General features: G+C 28.8%; 1 protein-coding gene across 6 annotated transcripts in view; it reads right to left on the bottom strand.

The window, feature by feature from the left end:
• Nucleotides 1–22,667, bottom strand: part of Ero1L (endoplasmic reticulum oxidoreductin-1-like protein) — a 147,995-nt gene that overhangs the window by 25,236 nt on the left and 100,092 nt on the right. For 3 of the 6 annotated variants that reach the window (XM_075371914.1, XM_075371912.1, XM_075371915.1), the window contains exons 4-7: nt 21,796–21,867; nt 18,166–18,242; nt 11,893–12,084; nt 9,099–9,166 (exon numbers count right to left, since the gene is read on the bottom strand). In XM_075371914.1, coding sequence (XP_075228029.1) covers nt 9,099–9,166; nt 11,893–12,084; nt 18,166–18,242; nt 21,796–21,867 — 409 coding nt within the window. The remainder of the gene's footprint in view (nt 1–9,098; nt 9,167–11,892; nt 12,085–18,165; nt 18,243–21,795; nt 21,868–22,667) is intronic. The other 3 variants (XM_075371913.1, XM_075371916.1, XM_075371917.1) reach the window with 1 other exon arrangement.

Raw genomic sequence — 22,667 nt, forward strand, 5'->3', positions numbered from 1 at the left:
ATATATATATATATATATAAACACGCCTATCTACATAGTCATTATTTGGACAATTTTTAAAAATAAATTAAAAATAAAATCTATTAACGCATGTATGTACATACATATGCACAAACACAATAACACAAATGAAAACTAAATCTTATAAAAAGTTAAAGTTTTACTACAGAATGGAAATAAGACACAAGGTATCACCCACATATACCAAAAACCATTAAAAAAATATTGCAAAGAAATTAATATATAGCTCATTTATTGAATGACCGAGTTTGACACATTATTTATGAAATTTTTAAAATTTCTAATCAAACCATATTACTAATTCATAAAATTTGTCTTTAATTAACCAACCCTTTTTTACCAATTTCAAAGAAATTACCAGATTGATTTTTATTTTAAATCGCCTATTAATATTTATTGTAATGTATATTGATTACTTTTGTTAAAATTTTCTTGTTTATTTCTAATTTGTAATTCTGTGAACAGTAGATTAACAAATTATAGAAATTAACAAAATTACTAAAGAGTAGAAATTAACAAATTGAGCTTTACAATGAAATTAAATTTACAAAAGTGTAAATAAATTAAAAAACCCAATTGTCAATTTTAATTGATCGTGCTAAGTTAGAACATTGCCATTAATAATAAAACTGAATCAGCAATGTCAGAGGTCAAAGACTGGTAAAAGGCACTGGTGAGGGAACTGATGTTAAATAATTTTCACTACTAAATGTTACCACTATTTCTGTTCAAGGAGGCGCACCCGATATCACCCATTTGACTGAAATAAATTGTTTCATCAATCTTCATGAATTTCAATAGAGCTAAACTAAAATTATATATACAACAAACACAAAACAAACAAATGTAATACACAATACACGTAACCCTGACTCTTGGAGTAAAAGAGTAACAAAATAATTTTTTTAAATATAACAACCACTCTAAAAAGTAAAAAAAAATATATTTTAATTTTTAAAAGCTGGTACCAAATTAAAAAAAAAATTCCTACACTTAACTTGATAAAAATGCAACAAGTTCAAATTTAAATTAGAATTGAAAAATATTACATTTTACTTTTTTGGTCATTTTGAAACACTATCCTCCTATTTAAAATTTTTTTTTAGTTTTTTCTATAATATGGATAACTCCATAAAACAACTGTTTAAAGAAAAAAAAAGCATAAAAAGGTAGAAAACCTATGTCTTGATAAAGATAAGAAAAGGATGCAGACAACCGATGACAACAGGCTGCTACTGAGAGGGAACTATGACACTGTGGAGTGCAGGAATAAGCATAATTATTTTACTCAATGCTTTCCAAATAATTGTTTTCTTAAATTTTCACACAAAAATTACATTGAATACCAGAATAATTTCAGACTACATATAATTATGTTATAACAGTTTGATACTAAGCAATAACGATGTTAAAAAAATTAAAAAGGTCTTCAATCATATATAATCAGTTTATTTTTCATTTAAAAAAAAACCTTCTGCTTAAGCTAATTGTAAAAAAATCACAACTGGACCAGTGAAGGAGCTTAAAAAAAAAATTAGAAACATTCAATGAAAACTATTCATTTGGTGATCAGTAAGGCTTCAACATAGATTTAAGAAAAAACAAAATGAAATCATTCCTCTGGAAGATATGCCAAACTGTAATCAGCCAATTTACCTTTTTATTAGGTTATATAACTTTTTAATCTTCTAATTTTTGTTCAATTCTGAAAAAACTAACTCTAACATTTTAGAGTAAATTTTCCAATTCATTAACATATTAATAACAGTATAATAAATTAACCCTGTTTTTAATTACCTCTGGTTTTCATAAAATAAATTTTTTTATGATTTATAATTACACGAAGGCTTAAATCTTTCTAATAAATTATTAGTAGTTAAATTTTTAAATTATATATTTAATTTTCAAATGATGTCAACTACATTTTGAAAACTTTACTACAAAAACTTATATAAAAAGTTCTTCACATAAAAACAACAGAAATAAAAGTAAAGATGTAAAAATGTTACATTACACGATAAACTGCAGTATTATTAGAATCTAAATATATATTAAAAAAAAGAAAAAAAAAAGACGTACAACCACTGGACAAAACCAATCCATGTTAACAAAAATCACCCAAAAACATCATGAATAATTCTTACATACATTAATAAAACTTACAAACATACAATACAAACAACTTTTTATTCTGTCCTTTGGGTTAAATAACCGTAACATAAAAGTAATATATACTTAAACATGTATCACATTTCCTCATTTTATGTAGGGATTTCATACTGACATTTAATGAAGGGTTATTATTAAAGAAAATATGTAAAATCACAAACGTGTTTTAGCGAAAAGAACAAATAATACGTACAAGACATAAATAAAAAATAAACCCAGTTGCCGATAAACGGTGATGAGCAACGGTGAACCGGATCATACACTTCATCTTTAATAATTTCAAATGATTTGTTTTATTGCTGTTGGTCATTTCATTACCGGTATGTTTGCTTTCCTACAAGAATGAATAACAACGGCTGTAACAATAAAACTCATGAGTAGTAAGCAAACAAAAGTGCCTGTAATCAATTTCTCAAATCAAAGGTCCTGCCAAAATTCACCAGATATAGCACGAAATAATCGGCCTGTAGTGAAGTGTGAACAAAAGAAAATCCAATGCCATTTTAAGTTTTAACAACGGCTACCGTGCAGATGTGATGAAAAATGAGGCGTTCAACTATTTTCAACAAGCGAACACAAAAATTTAGGAATTTCTAGATATCTCACAAATAATAGCGTACAGAAAAGCAAGGCTGTAATTAATTCTATACATCAAGGACCCTGAAAATGTTAACGGTATATAAATATAAAATAAAAAGATCTGCATGTGAACGTACAAAAACATATGATAGAGAATTTTTTTCTCACATAATGACCGGTCGGTCACAAGATGTATATTTCAAAATTAAAACAATTCATGCACTGACATCATTCAAACTTACTAAAATCAAAAATAGTCAAGTAAATAGATGCAGCATAAACGATTATAATCACTTTTTTCTGGAATTAAAAATGTTCTGCATTGTTTCGGATTTTACACAGTAAATAACATATTCACAACAAAGACATTCTACAAAATGCTTAAAAGATTTAGAACCAGTAATGCGAGAAGTTGTCCACAACTGCTCTCATTCAAAATGCAACATATTGCTGTTCACAAAATTCTGACTGCATTGTTCAGAAAAATGTATTGAAGAATTCTGACTGGATATTTCTACTTAATTCCACCTTATAAGAGCTTTTATCTTCAATATGTAAAGTACTTAATAAGTAATAACTACGTAAAGAAATAAGGATCTCTGAAGCCACTGTATTTATAATTTAGTTACCTACCTAACGAGTAGGAACTACTAAACCTATTTACTGTATTCAGTAATTACTAAGACTGTAGTGCAGGAAATAATAGAAGTATAGGGCACTGCTCTTTTGGAAGGTTTACAAATTGCTTCATTGTATTCATTTCTCAGAGATTATCTAAAAGGTAGATGACATGTAGCATTCATTCACTGACAGCTGCAAAAAATACAACTGAAGGGTACAGCTGAACAATTCATCATTATCAAGAAGCAGTGAATGGTAGTGTCGGTTAGTGTAATGCACCAAATAATTGTGTGGTTATTACAAAGATCTTTCTTCAATCACTGATTATATCATTCATAAGGTTACCTATTATTCACCTATAGTAGTCACAACAATCAGTCTTTTACAAAACAAACAACAACCATAATTCTGCAGCCTATACACTGTTGTTATTCAAAGAATCTAATTTGATTTTCTGTTGAAACAATTGCTGTTATTTCACCCAAGTGTATAAAGACAATAAATAAATGTTACATCACAATTTAGTGATTTAATCAAAATTAATATAAATGAAATAAGATTGAGATTGGTATGGATATTACAAATGATTGAAAAAACAAATATTTTTGGAACATACAAACAAACAAACAAAAAGGCGGTAATAATAAAAGATTTGATAAAGTGATCGGAACAGCCGCACAAAAATGTTATGCTAAAAAACAAGTTATCTATAAATTACTAAAGAACATATCATATATAACATATAATGAAGTTTCTAATGAAAAAGACCCTTGTAAGAAATATTATTATATATTTGATGCATTGCATTTTATGATTGATTGATATATATATTTGATTGATGATTGATGACGATCTTGCAGATCGATGATGCAGATCTTTAAATAAGTGAAACTGTGAGAATTATTTTCCCTTATAAAATTTATTGTTAAGTATTGTTTAAATATATATTGTTAAGTATTGTAAGTATAAATATTATTTTTTAAATGTAAAAAAATGATACTGTGACTATAGAACTCTTAATATGAAAATAACAATAAAAAATACTGACAATAAGTAATAACAATAAAAATAAAAATAAAATAAAAAATACTAACAATGAGTAATGCTATACACAGCACATCAGATCATTTGCTACGAGTAGATTTTGATATTATGTGACATAGATCTTTATTTGGTTAACTTAATTAACCAGTTTCTTTGAAAAAACTTGATACTATCCTGCCATTTAACAAGATATTATATTAAATGAGCTATATAGGACAGAGTAAGCATTTCAGATCCCACAAAAAAAAACTTTAATAAAAATGTAACAATATCTTTATAAAGATGTACCCTTTAATTATTGATTAAGGAAGATGAGAATTGTTGATGATTAAGTGGAGATCGTGAGGATGCTGCTGCTATTTTGTTAGGTCCTGAAGTGAAGAATGCATGAACATGATTGCATCTGAATATGCCTAAGACTAGAAAGAACGGTCAACAGAGATAACATTCAGAATTTTAAATTTGACATGATTTCATAGATCAAGTTCTGAAGCGGCAGGCACTACCTGCGGGAAAATACTTTAACTGATGTTTGTTGCACAGTTCTTGATATCTATAGTTGGAAAAAGTACAAACTCTTTAATTAAATAATTAAAAAATAGACTACAGCATAGAAAAGTTTTTTGTAATTAATGGATTTGTTATTTTGTTTCTACTGGAACAAGGAAAGACTAAAAATCCTTGCTGGATCCATTTCTATTCTTCTTGGCTGATGATAATAAAGCCCATCTGTGCATCCTGTTCAAGCAATGAGGTCTACATATAACCAATCTACACCTAATATTACACAGAAAAAAGGCTTTCCAGAAAGAAATGTGACTACCATTTTGGCCAGTAGGTTTTATAAGGCAGATTGAGATATGGCTAGAGCTGTTCCCTTCAAGTATGAAGGTATCTTCCTCTCATGGTTATAGATAAATAAATGCTAATTGATAAATAAGTTATTAATTAATATCGAAATGAAATAACTTTTTTCCCCTTTTTATTTCATTTTAATGATGACTTACTATGAGATGTGCCTCATAATGTTTAAGAGAATGGACATTATCAGTCACATAAAGAAACAGTACGGAATAAAATAAAATGGAGACATGGAATGTATCAAATACTCATCCAAAAGAAGTGCAACTGATGATGTCGATGAAAAAATACATAATTTTTGTCAAACTGTTGGAATGAACATAAGCATTATTATTGCAATTTCTGGTTTATAAGCATAATTAATGCCTTACTTACTTTTTTCATTTTCATTCAAAGACAAATGATCTCTTTAAATTTTTTATCTAAAACTTAACAACATAAACCGGAATATCCTAACTGATTAATTAAGACAAAGAATTAACTTAATTACACTACTCCTGACTTAACAAAATTACAACATTACAGATAGTAAAAACAGAGTTGTAACAGTAAAAAGAAATCAGGATTAATTCCAAAAGATAAGTATCCCTTAAAAAAAGGTTGTTCCTAATCTTTTAATCTGCCTAAAGTTCTCAACATATAAACACCACTAAAATCTTTAACAAAAAAATTCACTTAACTCAAGAAATTTAATTTTTTTTATTTCTTTTTCTTAGGAAATAAAATTACAATAAGAGAAATCAGACATTTTTTTAAACAAAAGCTATATGAATTCATTCATAACTTGTAAATTTATACATTCATGAAATCGCATTCTTCATTTTGTTAGATGAAATTGTTAACCAAGATCATAATTAATATTAATCAAGAAAAATAATTGTTAATGAATGCAATAAAAAAAATCCAACACCTAGAAAGAAAAAATAATAAAGCTATGCAACATATGAGGGCTGTTCAGAAAGTAACCTCCGTTTGGTTATAAATAAAACAAAGTTGTAGGCAAATACATTTTATTATATACATCTTAAAACTACATCTTTCCTCTACTTTTCAACATAATTACCATTTACATTAGAAATTCCAGCTGCAAAAAAATCTCCCGCCTGTTTCTTACTTACAGAACTACAGTAGCCTAACGTTTCCATCACTAACTCGAACAAAAGTCTTGAAAATTTGTAGGAATTCATTGGAAAGCTCTGAGATGGTAAAATGTCGATTTTTACACACTTTGGCATCAATCTTTTGAACTAGTTCATGACTGACCACATATGAACAACCACTCCTTCCTTCGTCCACTTTTGAATGAACAAACCCAATTGCATATAACTCCTTCGTTCATAATCTTTGGTCCATACACAGTGCAAAGTTCCCGGTGAATATCTGCCGCTGAATATTGTTTTGTTGTGAGAAATCTTATAACAGCGTGCACTTCACACTTCACGGGGTTTTCTATTGCAGCGCACATTTTAACAAGCCACAGAAAATCAACGAGCGATCGCAGGACCTTGCTACTGCCATAGCTGGTTGCCGACTGGCCTCCTGTGCACATCTGTACAAAAACGTTAATGCTACCCCCACTCCTTCACGTGTAGCGAGCAAAGGAAGGTTACTTTCTGAACTCTCCTCATACAATAAGGAACATGGCACATGCCAAATAAACAGCACAAACATGCATGCATGCATACAGTATACCCATATACACATACACATACATATATATATATATATATATTATATATATATATCTATACATACACACACAAATACATGCATATCAATGAAAATGCAATAATTTAAAAAAAAATTAATTAAATACTAATAATTAAACTAAGCTATACTATAACTTACACTACTTTGAATTAAAATTACTTATTTAAATAAATGTAAGTATTGAAACTATATAAATACTGTACAAAACTGCTTTAAATAAACAATTAATAATAATTAAAAAGAAGAAGAAAAAAAATATATATATATATATAAAGAAACATCTTAATTAATGTAAAGTGCCATAAAATCCATCTGAAAGCAGAGGCAGAAGGTTTTGAACAATAGTGTATAAATAAAATACTCTCTATTATTTACCAAGAAAAAAACATGAAGGTGCAATGGGAATTTCAAAAATGTTATGTATCGGGTGTAGGAGGTTATATATTTACTAGAACTTCTGTAATAAGTTAAGAAATCTGATTCATAAATCATATTAAACAATAATTTATCTGATACTAACATGACAATCCACGATATGCCAACTTCAACTAGAAACAGGTGGTGTATTAAAAACTAAACTAAAACAGCATTCAAAAGATTTCCTTAACTGCTGGTTAGCCAGGAAGCAATCAAATCTTTCAAAACAGTCTGAGAACTTTATCTACTAGAAAAAACTCAATTTAATCGATTACAAATAAGATCCTGAATGCTCCAAGGCCAACTGGTACAGCTATTAGATATTTTTACCAGAATTGATTCTGAACGTTTATTATTGTAATTAGACGACAGAGAGGCTAGCTTTACTTTAGCCATTATTGGATTTTATATACAAATTTGATCAGGAAGTTGAGTTTCTCTTAGGGAAGTTATCATACCGCTAATGGTTACTATATCACTAGCAGGACAGACAGAGCCAAGAAAAATGGTAAAATACGAAAGAAGGGCATGGGAGGATTGGCAATTCTCAACAGATTGGCATATTTACTAAACAGCTGAGGATCAAAACTACAGGTTATTGCCTGTACCTTTCAACAGCTTTTAGATTCTAAAGTTAATGATAGGCCACTCAAAATCCTTTTGTACATAAATGTTTGATATGATAGACTGGATTGTATCACAGAAGAATAACAAACACCTAATATTCGATAAATAAACCTCTCTAATTCAATGTTAATGTGGTTCTAAAATTTGAACATAAACAAGAATTTAAAAGCTGTAAAAGACTTAATTGGCTCTGAAGTCTAATAATTTTTCCAGCTTTGGTACATAACAAAACATGAAACTTCATATATTTTCAGATACATTTACATAAAACCCTCCCTCTAAATATGGCAGATCTGCAATCTTAAATGTACGGAGCTAAGGGGTAATCTGTCAGCTAGATGATGATATTCAAAAGCAATTAATATGATAGACAAGACAAATAAATATAACAGAAAATAATATCTGACAAGAGGCTAGAGGCTCACTTCATTACAACTAAACAGTTCTGAACTCTTCAAAGTAATTTAATTAAGAGAAATGTTCAATACAAATGTGAATAATCAAATATGATTGCACAATCAAGCTATTACTTTAATAAAGGGATCTGGGAAAGCCAAGTAATATACATACAGAAGAAAGGCATAAAAAATTATGTTTAAGTTAAATAGATCTTTCTGATAGGTAAGAGTAAAATAAAAGAAGACTGAAAATGATTAAGACCTAATTATAAAAAAAAGGACTGAATTTACAAAACACATCATACACTAATTCTGCTTTAAGAAGGCTGATTGAAGCAATTAGGTAAAATGTAAATACAGCTCAAATAGATAACAGAAGCATCTACCTGTTTATTGGCTTTAACAGCAAACTTAATAACTGTTAGAAAATTTCATTAGAAAGGATATCATCACAGATCGATTAAAATTGTAGTGAGGGGGACAGGAAATGCTTTACTAATGCCGACATACTACACTAATATAAAAAATTTAAACTATTAAAATATCGGTTTAATTATAATAAAAAATAATAAAGTTGATATAAACTCAGAAATAAATAAAAATTAAGACTTACACTAAAAAAGAAAGAGCATGCAAAATTTTAATACATACAGAATTCCTTACCGCTAAGTTTTGATGATTGCAAACCTCCATAAGCATTATCAAAGGCACTTTTAGGCCTAAAAAACAACAGAAATAATAATTATAAACAACAAATATATTAGAGACGAAATACAAACATACAAATTTTTTTTAGAGAATCAGTTTTCAATGTAAGCATATGTTTCACTTAGCAGTTATCAATTATTATTTATTATGTTAGAAGATTTCTATAACAAAACAATAATTATTATTTAAAATAATTTATTAATTAACACCATTTAAATAATACCAATTAATTTCCGGTGAATATTTAATAATAGTAATAATACTACTGCAAGATATAACATCGTGGAACATTGTATGTTCATAGACATTTTGTGTGGTCAAAAAAATCATACTAAATTGCGAACATACAATTCCTCACAACTCCTGCTCAATGACAATGAAAGAAGAGTTCATATTTTTCTACACGTTTGTAAACAGTTCAGACATTTTTTGGTAACCCTATCGTGTCTAACATCTTACAGAAAGGTATTTTCTTAGAAAAAAGTACTTAAAGAAATACTTTTTCAAGATTAAGATGCGGTTTAAGGAAAAATATTGTATGTTTCCTGATCTATGCACCTGAGTACTGTAAAATGAGCTGTTTCCCAAAGTATTATGAAATGACACCAAAGTCCAGCAACTTTGATTTCAATACAAAAATCCTTACAGAACTATTTGTACAGTTCTTTTTCTAAACCTTTTTAAGAAATGGCCCAAGATATGACTGTAACCACTTCAATCCCCACCCTGACTCCAAATTTTAATAACATGAGTGTCTTGTACGTAAAAGTTACTGTGTCACCGATCTCACCAATTCTGAAATAATGCAAAAGTGCTCACAAAGAAAATTTGCCCCCTTTTTTTTACATTTCTTAATGTTTTATGTTCCCTGAAAACAAAAAAGTAGAAAGGGGATTTTTACATAATTAGTATATTTGCCCTTGTAGTATAAACCATACTTACAAGTTGAAAATACAATAAAATATTCAATAAACAGCACACAATGCTACAAATAAATGTTTTCAGTACATTAATTACATCAGAAAATAAATCTCAGTAAAAAAATAAATAAATAATGATGAGCAACTTTGTAAAACATTAATAGATTATTATTATTATAGTCAAAGTGAATATTTAATTACAGCATCGTGAATAATTAACATATAAATAAAATTTTATGACAAGATCAAAGTTCATTATTAATACACATGCTTTATAAATTAATATGCTTAAAAAATATTACACAAAGGAAATAATTCTAACTATCAGATACACTAACATCATCTGTATCACACATTTGCCAAAAAGGTTTTGGAATTCTTAAATAATTTTTTTACAATCTCCTTGGTGGCATAGGCAGTACTGCGTTTACTTACTATACTGAAGATCCTAGATTCAATTTTTGACCAGGTCTGGATATTTTATAGCAACTCAACACCAAGATTGTCACTAGTATTGTGATATATCAATAGTAGAGTCTTGTTTCTGCCGGCTTTCTACTATTTATTAATTTTTAATGATTTTACTTTTATTTTTGTTTTATTTCTACACTAACTTTCAACTAAGAAGTATAAGTGTCCCTTTATACATCAATAAAGATTATGCCAAATAATCCTTTATTTCTATTAAAGATTTTAGATGCTTATAGCTCCTCGAACACTTAGGAAGTGATTTTTAAAATTTACGTTGTTTTCTCTTTTAAGGTTGTGTGTACAAAAATTTATTGTTAATAATTTTCTAGGATTTTCAATTTTAAAATTGAAAAATGAAAAAAATATTATGAATTTAAACAAATACATTTTTGTATATCTTTTTATTGTCTACGTAAATACTATTTATTTCAATTAAAATTGTACTCAATTTTTATTTAAACTTTTAAAATATTCAACCTAAATTTCTCAGTAATTACTAGAATGATTTTCATCATTCAAATTTAACTTTTTAACAATTTTTTGAAGATTAGACTGTTTTCATTTTTACTCTACATTGAGTTCTAACTTTTCAAATTTTGTAGTAAAGTAAAATGTTTTATTTAGATAAAAAAGGAATGTCAACATATATTTTTATTTTTCACTATTTACATCATTACTAGCATCAACTACCATAAAAAACATCATCTACTATTTTACATCATTGATAACTGCTAAACTTTATGATTTACTATTATTATAATTACACTTCTTTTTGTCCAATAAAATGATATTACATGACCCAAAAAAATAACTTCTGATGGTACAGTAAACTTATTTCTCCCCATCTCCTATTTAATTTTAATTTTGGATGTGACAGTTTTCTGTTAAAATCTTTAGCAGATTTTCCAGTTTTCTGAGCTTCTGTCTAGTAAGTAGAAGTCCAGAATAGCAGGAACAATCTACAGAAGCAAGTAGTAAGCTAGTGCAACAACTAGTTTAAAAGTTTGGGGTTCAGACACCAGGGAAGTCCACACAATGCAAATTTATCAACTGAATTTATACCACCGTATAGTTCAATTCAAATCAGCTATCATGCAGTAAATTAAAACGTTTTTATACAGCCAGTGGATATTCAACCAGAACTCTTTTGATCTGTACTTCATTACTTAGTAAATTCAGGTTTTATACAATTTTTAAAGTATAGATTTTTTTGTAAAAAATATATTTTTTATTAGATATAATAATGTACCATTAATTCATAAAGAAAATAATAAAATACTAAAACAAGTTTCACATTTATAAAAAAAAAACCATGACACATGGAAAAAAGTGTAAAAGATACTTACCCAAAACAATTTTCTCTATAAATACTACGCCATATACGATGAGCTGATTTACCACGATAACCAGTATACCGTTCAGGATTTAAAAGTAAATCTACATACTCAGCTGCACCATCTTCGTCTGGTAAAAGACAAAAATTATCTTGTGCATCATCATATGCCTGCCATAAAGCAAACTCCTCATACGCAGCAGCACTGAAAGGTAAATTTGCATATAAATAATTTTAGTATTAACTAGAATATTTATTGAAACAACAGATTAATATAAAAATCCACTACTCAAAATGATAAGAAGTTTATTGATCAGCTGCTATCGCAGAAAAAATACTAAAAGACCCATGACAATGATCAATTATGCAACTGTTATTTTTAGTTGGTCATAAACCCCTTATTATTTATATTTAATAAGATGTTCGTTTAAAAGAAATAAAATTTTGCAAATGTTCTCTTCTTGAAATGATCTATTTTTTGGAAAAAGATCACCACCCAAGGAGAGGGACAATTCAAAATTTTAAACATAAAGAATAGGACTGTATGTAACACATAATTTTAAGGCCATTGAAAATAATATATTTTATGTAAAAAGCTTTAGGCTGTGCCAACCCCGACCAAAGTGGACTTCAATATTTTTCACAGTTTCAAAAGTGGCCTGCAGTTTACCCAAATAGCAAGCTTATACCAATACCAAAAAAAAAAAAAAAGGTAAATTACTTTGAGGTAGCAATATCTGCTAAATTTCATATTTCTATGTTTAACTGTCGAGCAGTTTAAGTAACTGAAATTAAATCATATAAAGTTCTCTTAAATAAAGATAACGTAGTGTGCAGTGTCATTGTGGAGTGTTATGAATATTGACACTCTAACATTCTTAGTTGAAGTGTTTCGGAGTACCTACATTCTTAAAACTACTTTTAGCACTGAATCTTTCTGAGTTGGGATTATCGAATAAATAGTGATGTTAAGAGTCTACCACTTCCCACTCCTGTCACGGCCTCTTCTGCTTTTTCCTTACTGCTCTAATGGTTCTACCATTTTTTGAAACTAATTCTTGTGATTTAAAAAAAAAAATTATTTATTTATTTTTTCAAAACAATTTAACATTTTTAAACATCACATCAGATTCAGTGTTTGTTAATTAATGTCCTGTCCTTTTAACTTTACCTTGAATTCCATGTTTTCTAAAATATTTAAACTTAACATAATATTACATCATACAGAAAAATGAAAATGTTTAAATAATCTAGAAAACATGGAAATATTCAAGCTGAAATTAAAAGGACAGCACATAATTAATGAACAAATAAATACTCAATCCAATGTAATGTTTAAAACATTTATCATAAATGTTTTTCATACACTACAAATATTCCATTTCCATCTTCCATGTACAAGCCTCAAGCTTATGTGACAAGATCATCAAGCAAAAAAAAAATTAAATAAATAAATAAAAATAAAAAAAGGACAAGGATTAAGTAGTTTCAAAAGACTTGTATAGCTGTTACAGCAGGAGGGACAAAACAGAAGAGGCCATGCCAGTAGGGGTTGGAGTGGGAGGAGCTTAACATTGGATTTATTAAACAACCCCAACTCAAGAAGACTCAGTGCTAAAAGTAGTTTTGAGAATGGAGGTACTTCGAAAGAATTCAAATATTAATGTCAGAATGACAATGATAGGAAAGGCAGAAAATAATGCTCAAAACAATTTACTTCAAAAATGATTACTTATATTTAACTGTAATTTCTATGCATAAAACTAGAAAATAAACCACATGGAAACAATACAACACTGATACACTGCAATACTGGACCCTGGTCCTGTTTTAACATTTTACTGCCACATATACTAGTAAAATGAGAAAAAAAAGACTAAATATAAAACGCAAAATGTATGCTGCACAGCAACGATAATTAGCGATAAAGATACAGCAAGTACAAAGGGTAGCTGAAATGCAATGCACAGTTGATCATAACTCAGAATGAGAGAGAGTAAAATGAAACAAATATGGCATAAAAGTATATTTTATTTGCAAAGCAAACTTATATTTATTTGTAGGCACTGTTTACATTACACGTTTCTCTTAAAGTCAAACCGGTTTTCTCATTCCATCAATGAAGAATGTTGGGAGTCTTTCCTTGATCCACGACCTCACTGTATCCTTCAGTTCATCTGTAGTAAAATAAAAATCCTTAACATCCCTCTTTAATTGTGGAAAGAAGTGAAAATGACCATCTTCTAGATGTCAGAGTTATGTATATATATTTGGAATCTCAGAATACCATCAAAAGAATTTTTTTTTTTTGCAGAGGATGTTTTGAATTTTTTTATTGTGGTGTGCCATAGTGTTGTTATTCTATTCTCTCCCATTTTTCTTTTATATCATAATGATACATCTGAGTTTCATCTCCTGTCAGAATATTAAAATGGAAGTCATCTCCTTTGTCATTATAACGTTTCAGAAGGTGTTTACAACATTCCTTTGGTTGTCGTTTGTACTTTTCTGTGAATGTGCATGGGACCCACCGCAAATAGGTTTTACAGTAGCTCAGTTGCATAATAATGTGCCCTATTCATTCTTTCAACATCCCTATCTGGATGGTGATGCATTGTGTGATATAATGATCATTTTCAATCAATTTATCCATTCCTTAGGGTGCTTCTCATCAATCTCAGAACTGGTCATCGCTACAAGATTCATCCTTATATTCACTTTGCCAGCTTCTGATGCACAACATTTCATTACTCACCAACTTATAGTACTTCAATCAATAGTTTCATTATATAAACAGCTTTTAAGATGGTGACGAATATCCCTTTTTCCAATATTAAAAATTCAATAACTGCATGATGTTTTAGATGTATTAGTTAACATAGCAAAAGTACTTGACTCCATAACAATGGTGACTGACAGAAAATGAGAGGGCATGGGTCAACTACTTTTGGGATTTTAGTAGAAGAAGAATGAAACTATAAGATTGCAGCTCCTGTCACTTTGTGCCACAATTTGTTCTCTTGTTACATTCCATTGTTTATTACATTTCAGCTGCCCTCATAGTTTACAAACAGATTTGAAAGTTCCAAATAACAATCATTGCATTAATGTTACAATCTACTCCACTGTCACACTGTGAATATATATATATATATATATAAATATGTGTGTGTGTATATGTATGTGTGAGCATGCATAATTAAAAACTATTTATGATTCGGTTAAACAAATCTGTCTCAGAAAAGTCAGAACTAATAAATGCAAAGAAGGCCAATAGTACATTATGATAAAAACAATAAGTATTATCATCAGGTTCTATTAAGACAGCAACAAATATAAGTATGTAGAAAAACCTCTTTTTAACTTATCTTATCTTTTTTTTTTTTGTTTTCGATAAATTAAAATAAACTTTATTTCTTTCCCAAACATTTATGTATAAATAAGGCAATATATAAAAGCAATAAAAAACCTTTCATAACAATTATATATAAATATCAATGATCATGGTTAATTTACACATGTCATACATTTGATGTAGAATAATTCTGTTAATTTACAAAACATGATAACCGTAGAAGAGGACTTGATTAAAACTTGATTTTTTAACATGTTCTTAACAGATTGTCATTTAATTAAAATTTCTATTCCTATCGTGGCAGAAAGATGTTTTAAACTGTTATTGAGCAGATAACAATTTACTCCCCCCCCAAAAAAAAACAACTTAAACCAAATGAAAATACTTATTTTTCCAGGACAGTTCTGACATGATTACTATTTTTTTAAATTTATATGCTGAATTCTCAGAAAAATTTCTATTACTCTGTGCTCATAGTTAAGCAGAATATGACACTGGTGATATAAAAGCTATTACCCATTGAATTTGTAAATTGGAGTTTTGCTTTAAAACAGTTAAAATCTATATCACTGCAGTTTTGCTGGTCCTATATTTTCACTTCTTAGACTTACCCCTAGATTGCATTACAAACCGTTAAAACAATTAATTACAGTCCAGCTTGAGTTTACATTGCTGTTTCTTCTTCTACTGTTATAAAATTAACTACTTTTACTAATTGTAAAATGTAAAAGTAAGAATAAATTATTAAGTTTTAAGATAACAGTTTGTTAAAACTAATATAGATTAACTAAACTAATTATGCTTTTAAACATACGACGGTTGTAATGGAAAAACTAATGAATGGCATAATTCCTTAAACTCTTTATGAAATAGCTCACAAGGGCAGGCAGTCAGCTTCAACAGAGTTTACTGATGATGCTCTTTTGCTGGGTGATTTGAAAGGGGTCACTACTTACATCCAAAATGGCAGCTTCCAACTCTACCAACTTTGGAGTATTTCTCGATTTTCAAGTTTCCATGCCATCTTTTTTTTTTAACTTTTATTTTTTTCTCACATATACACTAATGTGGATAGTTTTATTTTCCTATCTAGATGGCACTATAACTCTAGAAGGGGAAGAATTATAATCGATCCAATTTGGACAAATGTGGTTTTCACCGGATTTTTAAATTTTGGCAACTAAGGAATCCAAAAAACGGGAAGGATATTTTCCAGATGTTAATGTTTGTCTGTATGTGTGTGTGTTCATTGTCAGCCTCTAAATCACCTCTTATATCTCCAGAACTACAGGACCGATTTTGACCAAACTTGGTCAGATTACTTCTGTATATGAGGCACTGATGCCAGTAAATTTTCATCTTTATAGGTCAAGGGGGTGAGGCTGTAGAGCAAAGTACCCTTTAAGGTCATATTTTTCTTAGGTGCATTTGTTAAAAATTAAAAAATAATAATATTGGCAAAAAGATTTTTGCAAAATCACACCCCTACCCCAAAAAATGGTGTTGTAGTCGTCAGCTGTGTTGTTATGTTACAGGCGAGTAGCAGAATTAAATAAATTAATAATATTTAAAGTGTAAAAAAAGGATCTCATTGTGGTTGGATCTCGAACTCAATCGCCTGGTTGACTCAGTACCCGGTGCGTTACGCCTTGTAGCTACAACAATCTGCCAACTGTGCAAGCGAAATTTGTTCTATGTAAGTTGTGAAATTAGATTACTTTAGTTAGTGCTAACCACTGCAGCTAGTACCACCGCACCCACGCGAATGAAATATGGTATGCGCATCCACTTTAGTTAGAATCATTGAATTAATAAATGAAAAAATATTATATTTAAATAAAATGATAAATTTTTTAAATTAAGTTGTATGTGTAAGTTGTGCATCAGAAACAGGCACAAGTAGTAGGACTTACCCGAAACATGGCTTTAGCCGTGTGATGGGAAAGTCCTACAACTGTGCTGTAGTCTTTTTTTATTTATTTTGAAGCGATCTACCATGGACCATGCCAATATCATACCTTTTTTACTTAATTTTTTTCTGTATTTCTTCATTTTCTTGGAGTGCACCTGGTTTTCCTTCTTTTTTTTTCTTCTGTCCAATTTATTAGATAAAATGAGTTTCTATTATGTAGTAATTATAATAATACTTACAAGAATCTTAAAACAAAAATAAGCAGCAAAGGTACAATGAAAATGTAAAGATTCTGAGAATTTTTTATAAATCTTTATTTATAAACTAATGTAGAAATGAAAAGAACAAGTTTTGGTTCGGTATATATTTCTTTCTTAAGATTATTCATCGAGAAATTATTGCAGTCTAAGTTTAGGTGCTTTCAGTCTTCAACTTTTCAGACTTTAGTGCCCATAACATTTTTCAGCAATATAAAATTGTTCCCCAAGGGTGATAATTATTCTGCTATACTAGAATTTTGAAAATATCCAAGAATAAAAATTTATTTGAAATTTGTTAGCACTTACAACACACACACACACACACACACACACACACACACACACATACACACACACACACAAATATATATATATATATATAAAAAATTTAATTTTTGCAGCACAGCAGTAGTATCTCTATTTTTCATTCAGAGGTTCCAGATTTGAGTCAGAGTCAGGCAAGGCACTTTTTAACACATTAAAAATTCATAACCATCCATTGGCAGATGTAGAATATCAGCCAGTTATTGTGTACAAGTAAATAAATAAATACAAAAATATAATGTTTTTTATGGGAAGTAATTAGGAACTACATAGTAATACCAATAGCAAGTAAACCAAAAGTATACCGATAGCAGTAAATATCCACGGAAGCGATTTTTAGAATGGATTTTTTATCCACATAAATGGTAATTGCTAAAAAAATGAGCTTTATTACTTATTAATTATACTAATTCAGTATTTAAACAATAAACTTACCTTATTGTAGTATTTAAATAACTCAATTCTGGATCTAAATCTGATTCACACTCATCAGGTTGAAATGAATAAGCAAACTGAAATTAGAAATAAAAAAAATTAGTAACACAACTTACAAGGTTTTATTTTAATTTAAATAAGGACTATGTAAAAATTTTTTTATTGGATTTCTTAATGTTAATTGAATAAAAGGAAATTCATAGAAAAAGTTTATATAAATCTACTTTTTGTATAATATAAAAGCCCATTTACTGGGGCAGAATACATTTCGGTGGGTGCATGCTCATGAGATTTATAAGCATGTAAATATAATAATACTACTGTATATTGAATGTATTAATTGTTATAAATGTAATTTTATAATGCATGAATATATATAATTTTTTTATTCTATTTTTTTTATATGATTTTCATAAAATTTTACATAGAAATTCTTTTAACATCAGAATGACATCAAGGTAAACTATGAAAATCCAATACAGACTAAAAATTATGACAACAAAATGAAAAATAATTTTCAATTGTTCATCTATATGTACTCAGTAATTTTTCATATAAAAAATCTTCCACTTTAGTTATCAGGAAAAATTTTTTAATAGGACCACCTAAATCAACGTCTTCAACAAAATAAAAAAGGTCTATTTGGCAAAAATATGGCTAGAACATATATAAGAAAAAGCAAACACACATATGGAATTGAAATCTCTTTTTTTATGATAGATTAAAAACAGAAATTTTAAAAATTGGAAAATATTTACATTAAAAATAATAAACACACTTACAAACAAGGAAACAATGCAAAAAAAACAAGTAATAAGAAATGAAGAAACAATACAACTTTCCACAAAGGATGCAGTTAAACATTGCATGTTTAATGTAAAGATTAATTCAATATCTGTAATGCTAATCTATTATCAAATAATATGATTTCTATGAGAAAGATCACATTAGAAAGCTAAATAACAAACCTCCCAATATGATGAACCTGTCAATCAAAGAAGCACAACAATTGCAAAATTGATGATAGCAAATTAAAGGATGACTTTTATATAAAAATAAAATTCAAAGGATTCTTTTGATGTACATTACTTCAGAGCATTCTATGCTTTATGTACATATTTAGACATTTAACTATGGTAAAAAATCCCAGAAATATCATTAGTATAGATCTAGACAGTAGAGTACTTAAATCTCCCAAGGCATTAACCATTGTTCAATGACTATCTTTTCTTTCCACTTCTCTTCTTATTCAACCCTAGAGCGGTATGAGAACAGTATTAGTTGCTACACTAGCTCTATCTGTTGTACCAAGTTGGTACGGTATGGCGGCCACTTTCTTACAGGGATAGTAACTTTACAGATTTAATTAGAGACTACAGGGATTACCTACACAGGAAGACTGCATTAAAAACCTAACTGTATTCTAATAAACCAAACCAACAAAGCCAATCTTCTACTTTTGTGATAATGAATATCTAATCATTACAATCTGCAAATAAGTAAACAGTTCATCCCTTGAACTAGTCAAGGCAAACTATAAAAATCCAATACTGACCAAAGATTATGACAATAAAATGAAAAATAATCTTCAGTTGTTCATCTACATGAACAATGTAATCTTTGCTATAAAAAAAATCTTCCATTTAGTTTTCAGGAAAAATATTTTAAGAGGACCACCAAATGAACTTCTTCAACAAAATAAAAAGGTCTATTAGGCAAATAATATGTGTCTGTTTGACTAGTCATTGTTTCACTTCCTTGAAAAAAAAATAGCATGAAGAACAGAATTAATATCACATCCATAGTGTTCTGATTACTCAACAGAAATACATATTAGAATACGCCATCCTAATATATATTACATATTAGGATGGCATATCTTAATTTGTCTGTTTATATATTTGTTAATTAATAAGTCTTGACTGAATACTAAATAAATAACCATGAGACCATTCTAAAACTATTAAATTTAAAATTACATTAGCGTGATATCAGTCAATCCATCGGGTTGGTCTGGTGGTGAATTCGTCTGTGCAAATCAGTTGATTTGGAAGTTGATAGTTCCAGCATTTAAGTCCTAGTAAAGGTGGTTACTTTTACACGGACTTGAATACTAGATTGTGAATACTGGTGTTCTTTCGTGGTTGGGTTTCAATTAACCACAAATCTCACAAATGGTCGACCTGAGATTGTCATACATATACCTTACACTCATACATATTCAACCTCATTCATCCTCTGAAGTAATACCTAACTGTAATTCCCAGAGGCTAAACAGGAAAAAAGGAAGAGTGATATTGGTCAAATTAGTTCTAATCAAGAATTACATGTTAAGAGTTTAATACTTTCAAGAGTATCATATTCCAAATTATGTCAAAGGACTGAAGGTTTGTTTTCTAGTTTTTAGATGGGATAATTTTTTTAAAAAAATGATACAGACTGAACACAAAAATGTTGTATATATGACTATGTATGCTCTTATATTTAATATTAAATAAAATATTTGGTTAAATAATTTAACAAAATATAAATAACTTGAAAAACAAAACAGGTTTTTCGACATAAAAAGATTGTTCAACACTAAAACTGAAAATAAGGCTAACATATAATAAAATGAATATTATAACAAAGAAATAAAATACACACTGCCCATAGAATATCACACATTTTTTTGATAAAAAGCATACAGTGATCCGTAACATCGCATATTTCATGAATAACTAACTTGTAAACAGAAGCACGCTACAAAACATGTCACCATTTAGACTAGCATTTTAATGTCAAAAAATTTGAAGCAAAAGTATATAAAACAATAAAAATTCCTAGATATGAGCCATGTTCATAATTTTTCTCTGACATGACCTGACACAAACAACATTATCAGAATGTAGAATATAGCATCATTAAAAGAAAATTTTCAACTACGCTTGCAACTAATTCTGAAATTGTTTAACTCTATAAAAAAATTGTCTAAGAACATTACAGAAAGATTCCTTTCATTAATTCAATTAGGTTGGGCTGAAGCTGATTTAATTAAATTTATTTCTCCTAATCTCTATCATTAGGTCTGTATCATAAACACCAATGTATATCTATACTCTTGTATAACAAAGATATAAATATAGACCACAAATAGATCTGCTTTTGGGATGTTTTAAACATATTAGCGATGACCAAAATACTCACACAATCTGGCTCTGTAGCTCAATGAGTCAGTTTAAAAAAAAGTCAGTTTTTTCTGCATCGACAAAACATTTTGCCATTGGCTCTTGTTAAACAAACCTCCTACTTCTTCATAATTTCTATAAGACGGCACACATTAATAGATCAAAAAGAACTGTCTTTTCCAGCACACAGGTTCTCACCTCAAGTATGTATGTTAAGGTCCTAAGCGAAATAATCCCAGATGACCTGAAACGGATCACAAGTACCCCTAAAAGCAACATAGCCTTTCTCGAGAGTAACAAGTATTCCATACCGTGCTTACTAAAAACAGTGAGGAGTGAAGCAGTTTCCTGTTGCCTAAAATTTACTTAACTTAACAAATAGATATTCAATGGTGTCCACCTTGGTTAGGGTCCAAAGAAATAATATTAAATAATAAATAATAATGTGAAATATTTATTATACCTTAACAGACATGTCCTCATTTTGAAATTGTCTTTTCATAGAATATCCCCTCAATCCAGGAGGAATATCATCCTAAAAATTAGAAAAAAAAAACAATAAATAACCTATAATACATACAGAGGATTAAATTATAACTCACCAACTAATTTGATAAGAAGAAAAGCATACTGACTTTTAAAATCATCTGTCAATTTCAGATAAGATCTAGTCTTTTCCTTATTAAAATTTGTGTGTAAATGCTTGTTTAAAGTTGTAATACAAAGCTATTATAAAATTGACCAGTCTGGCTGACAAAAATAAATTAGTTGCCATAACAACATGGTGCACGTACAGTAGCTACCAACAAGCTATTATCTTAATACTTGTCTGCTGTCCATTCTATTCAATGCTGGCAAAGCTTAAAGCATCTAGTTATAGCCAATGGAAAGAAGTAAATTTTGTAAATATTTGAACATTTTATGTGTTTCTTTTGAGATAGTTCGGTTGAAATTTGTAAATCTCAAGCAGTGTAATAATTGAAGGCTAGTAAAAAATGAAGGATTTACCTCACTTCAAACATGTAGGTTAACATGAAATATTCGCTTAAAAAAAAAATAATTAAAAGTGAGTCCTTACTATTTTAAAAAATGTTGACTTCCAAATTTGTAATTCTGTTTCTTAAACTGAATTTTCATGCTTTGCTTTACGCTATAAACTTTAGAGTAACCTTAAAATTATTTGGAAATAGATTATAGACTTCTATATAGAATAAAATGTTTTTCTTTGAAATGGATAGCATTAAAAATGAAAAAGTTATTTCAATTCCTATAAATCTCAAAATTAGCCATTAAAAAGTGGCCACCAAAAAAAAAAGAAAAAAGGTATTTACTTTC

This window comes from Lycorma delicatula, chromosome 7 (assembly GCF_047948215.1).
Source record: "Lycorma delicatula isolate Av1 chromosome 7, ASM4794821v1, whole genome shotgun sequence".
Lineage (NCBI taxonomy): Eukaryota > Metazoa > Arthropoda > Insecta > Hemiptera > Fulgoridae > Lycorma > Lycorma delicatula.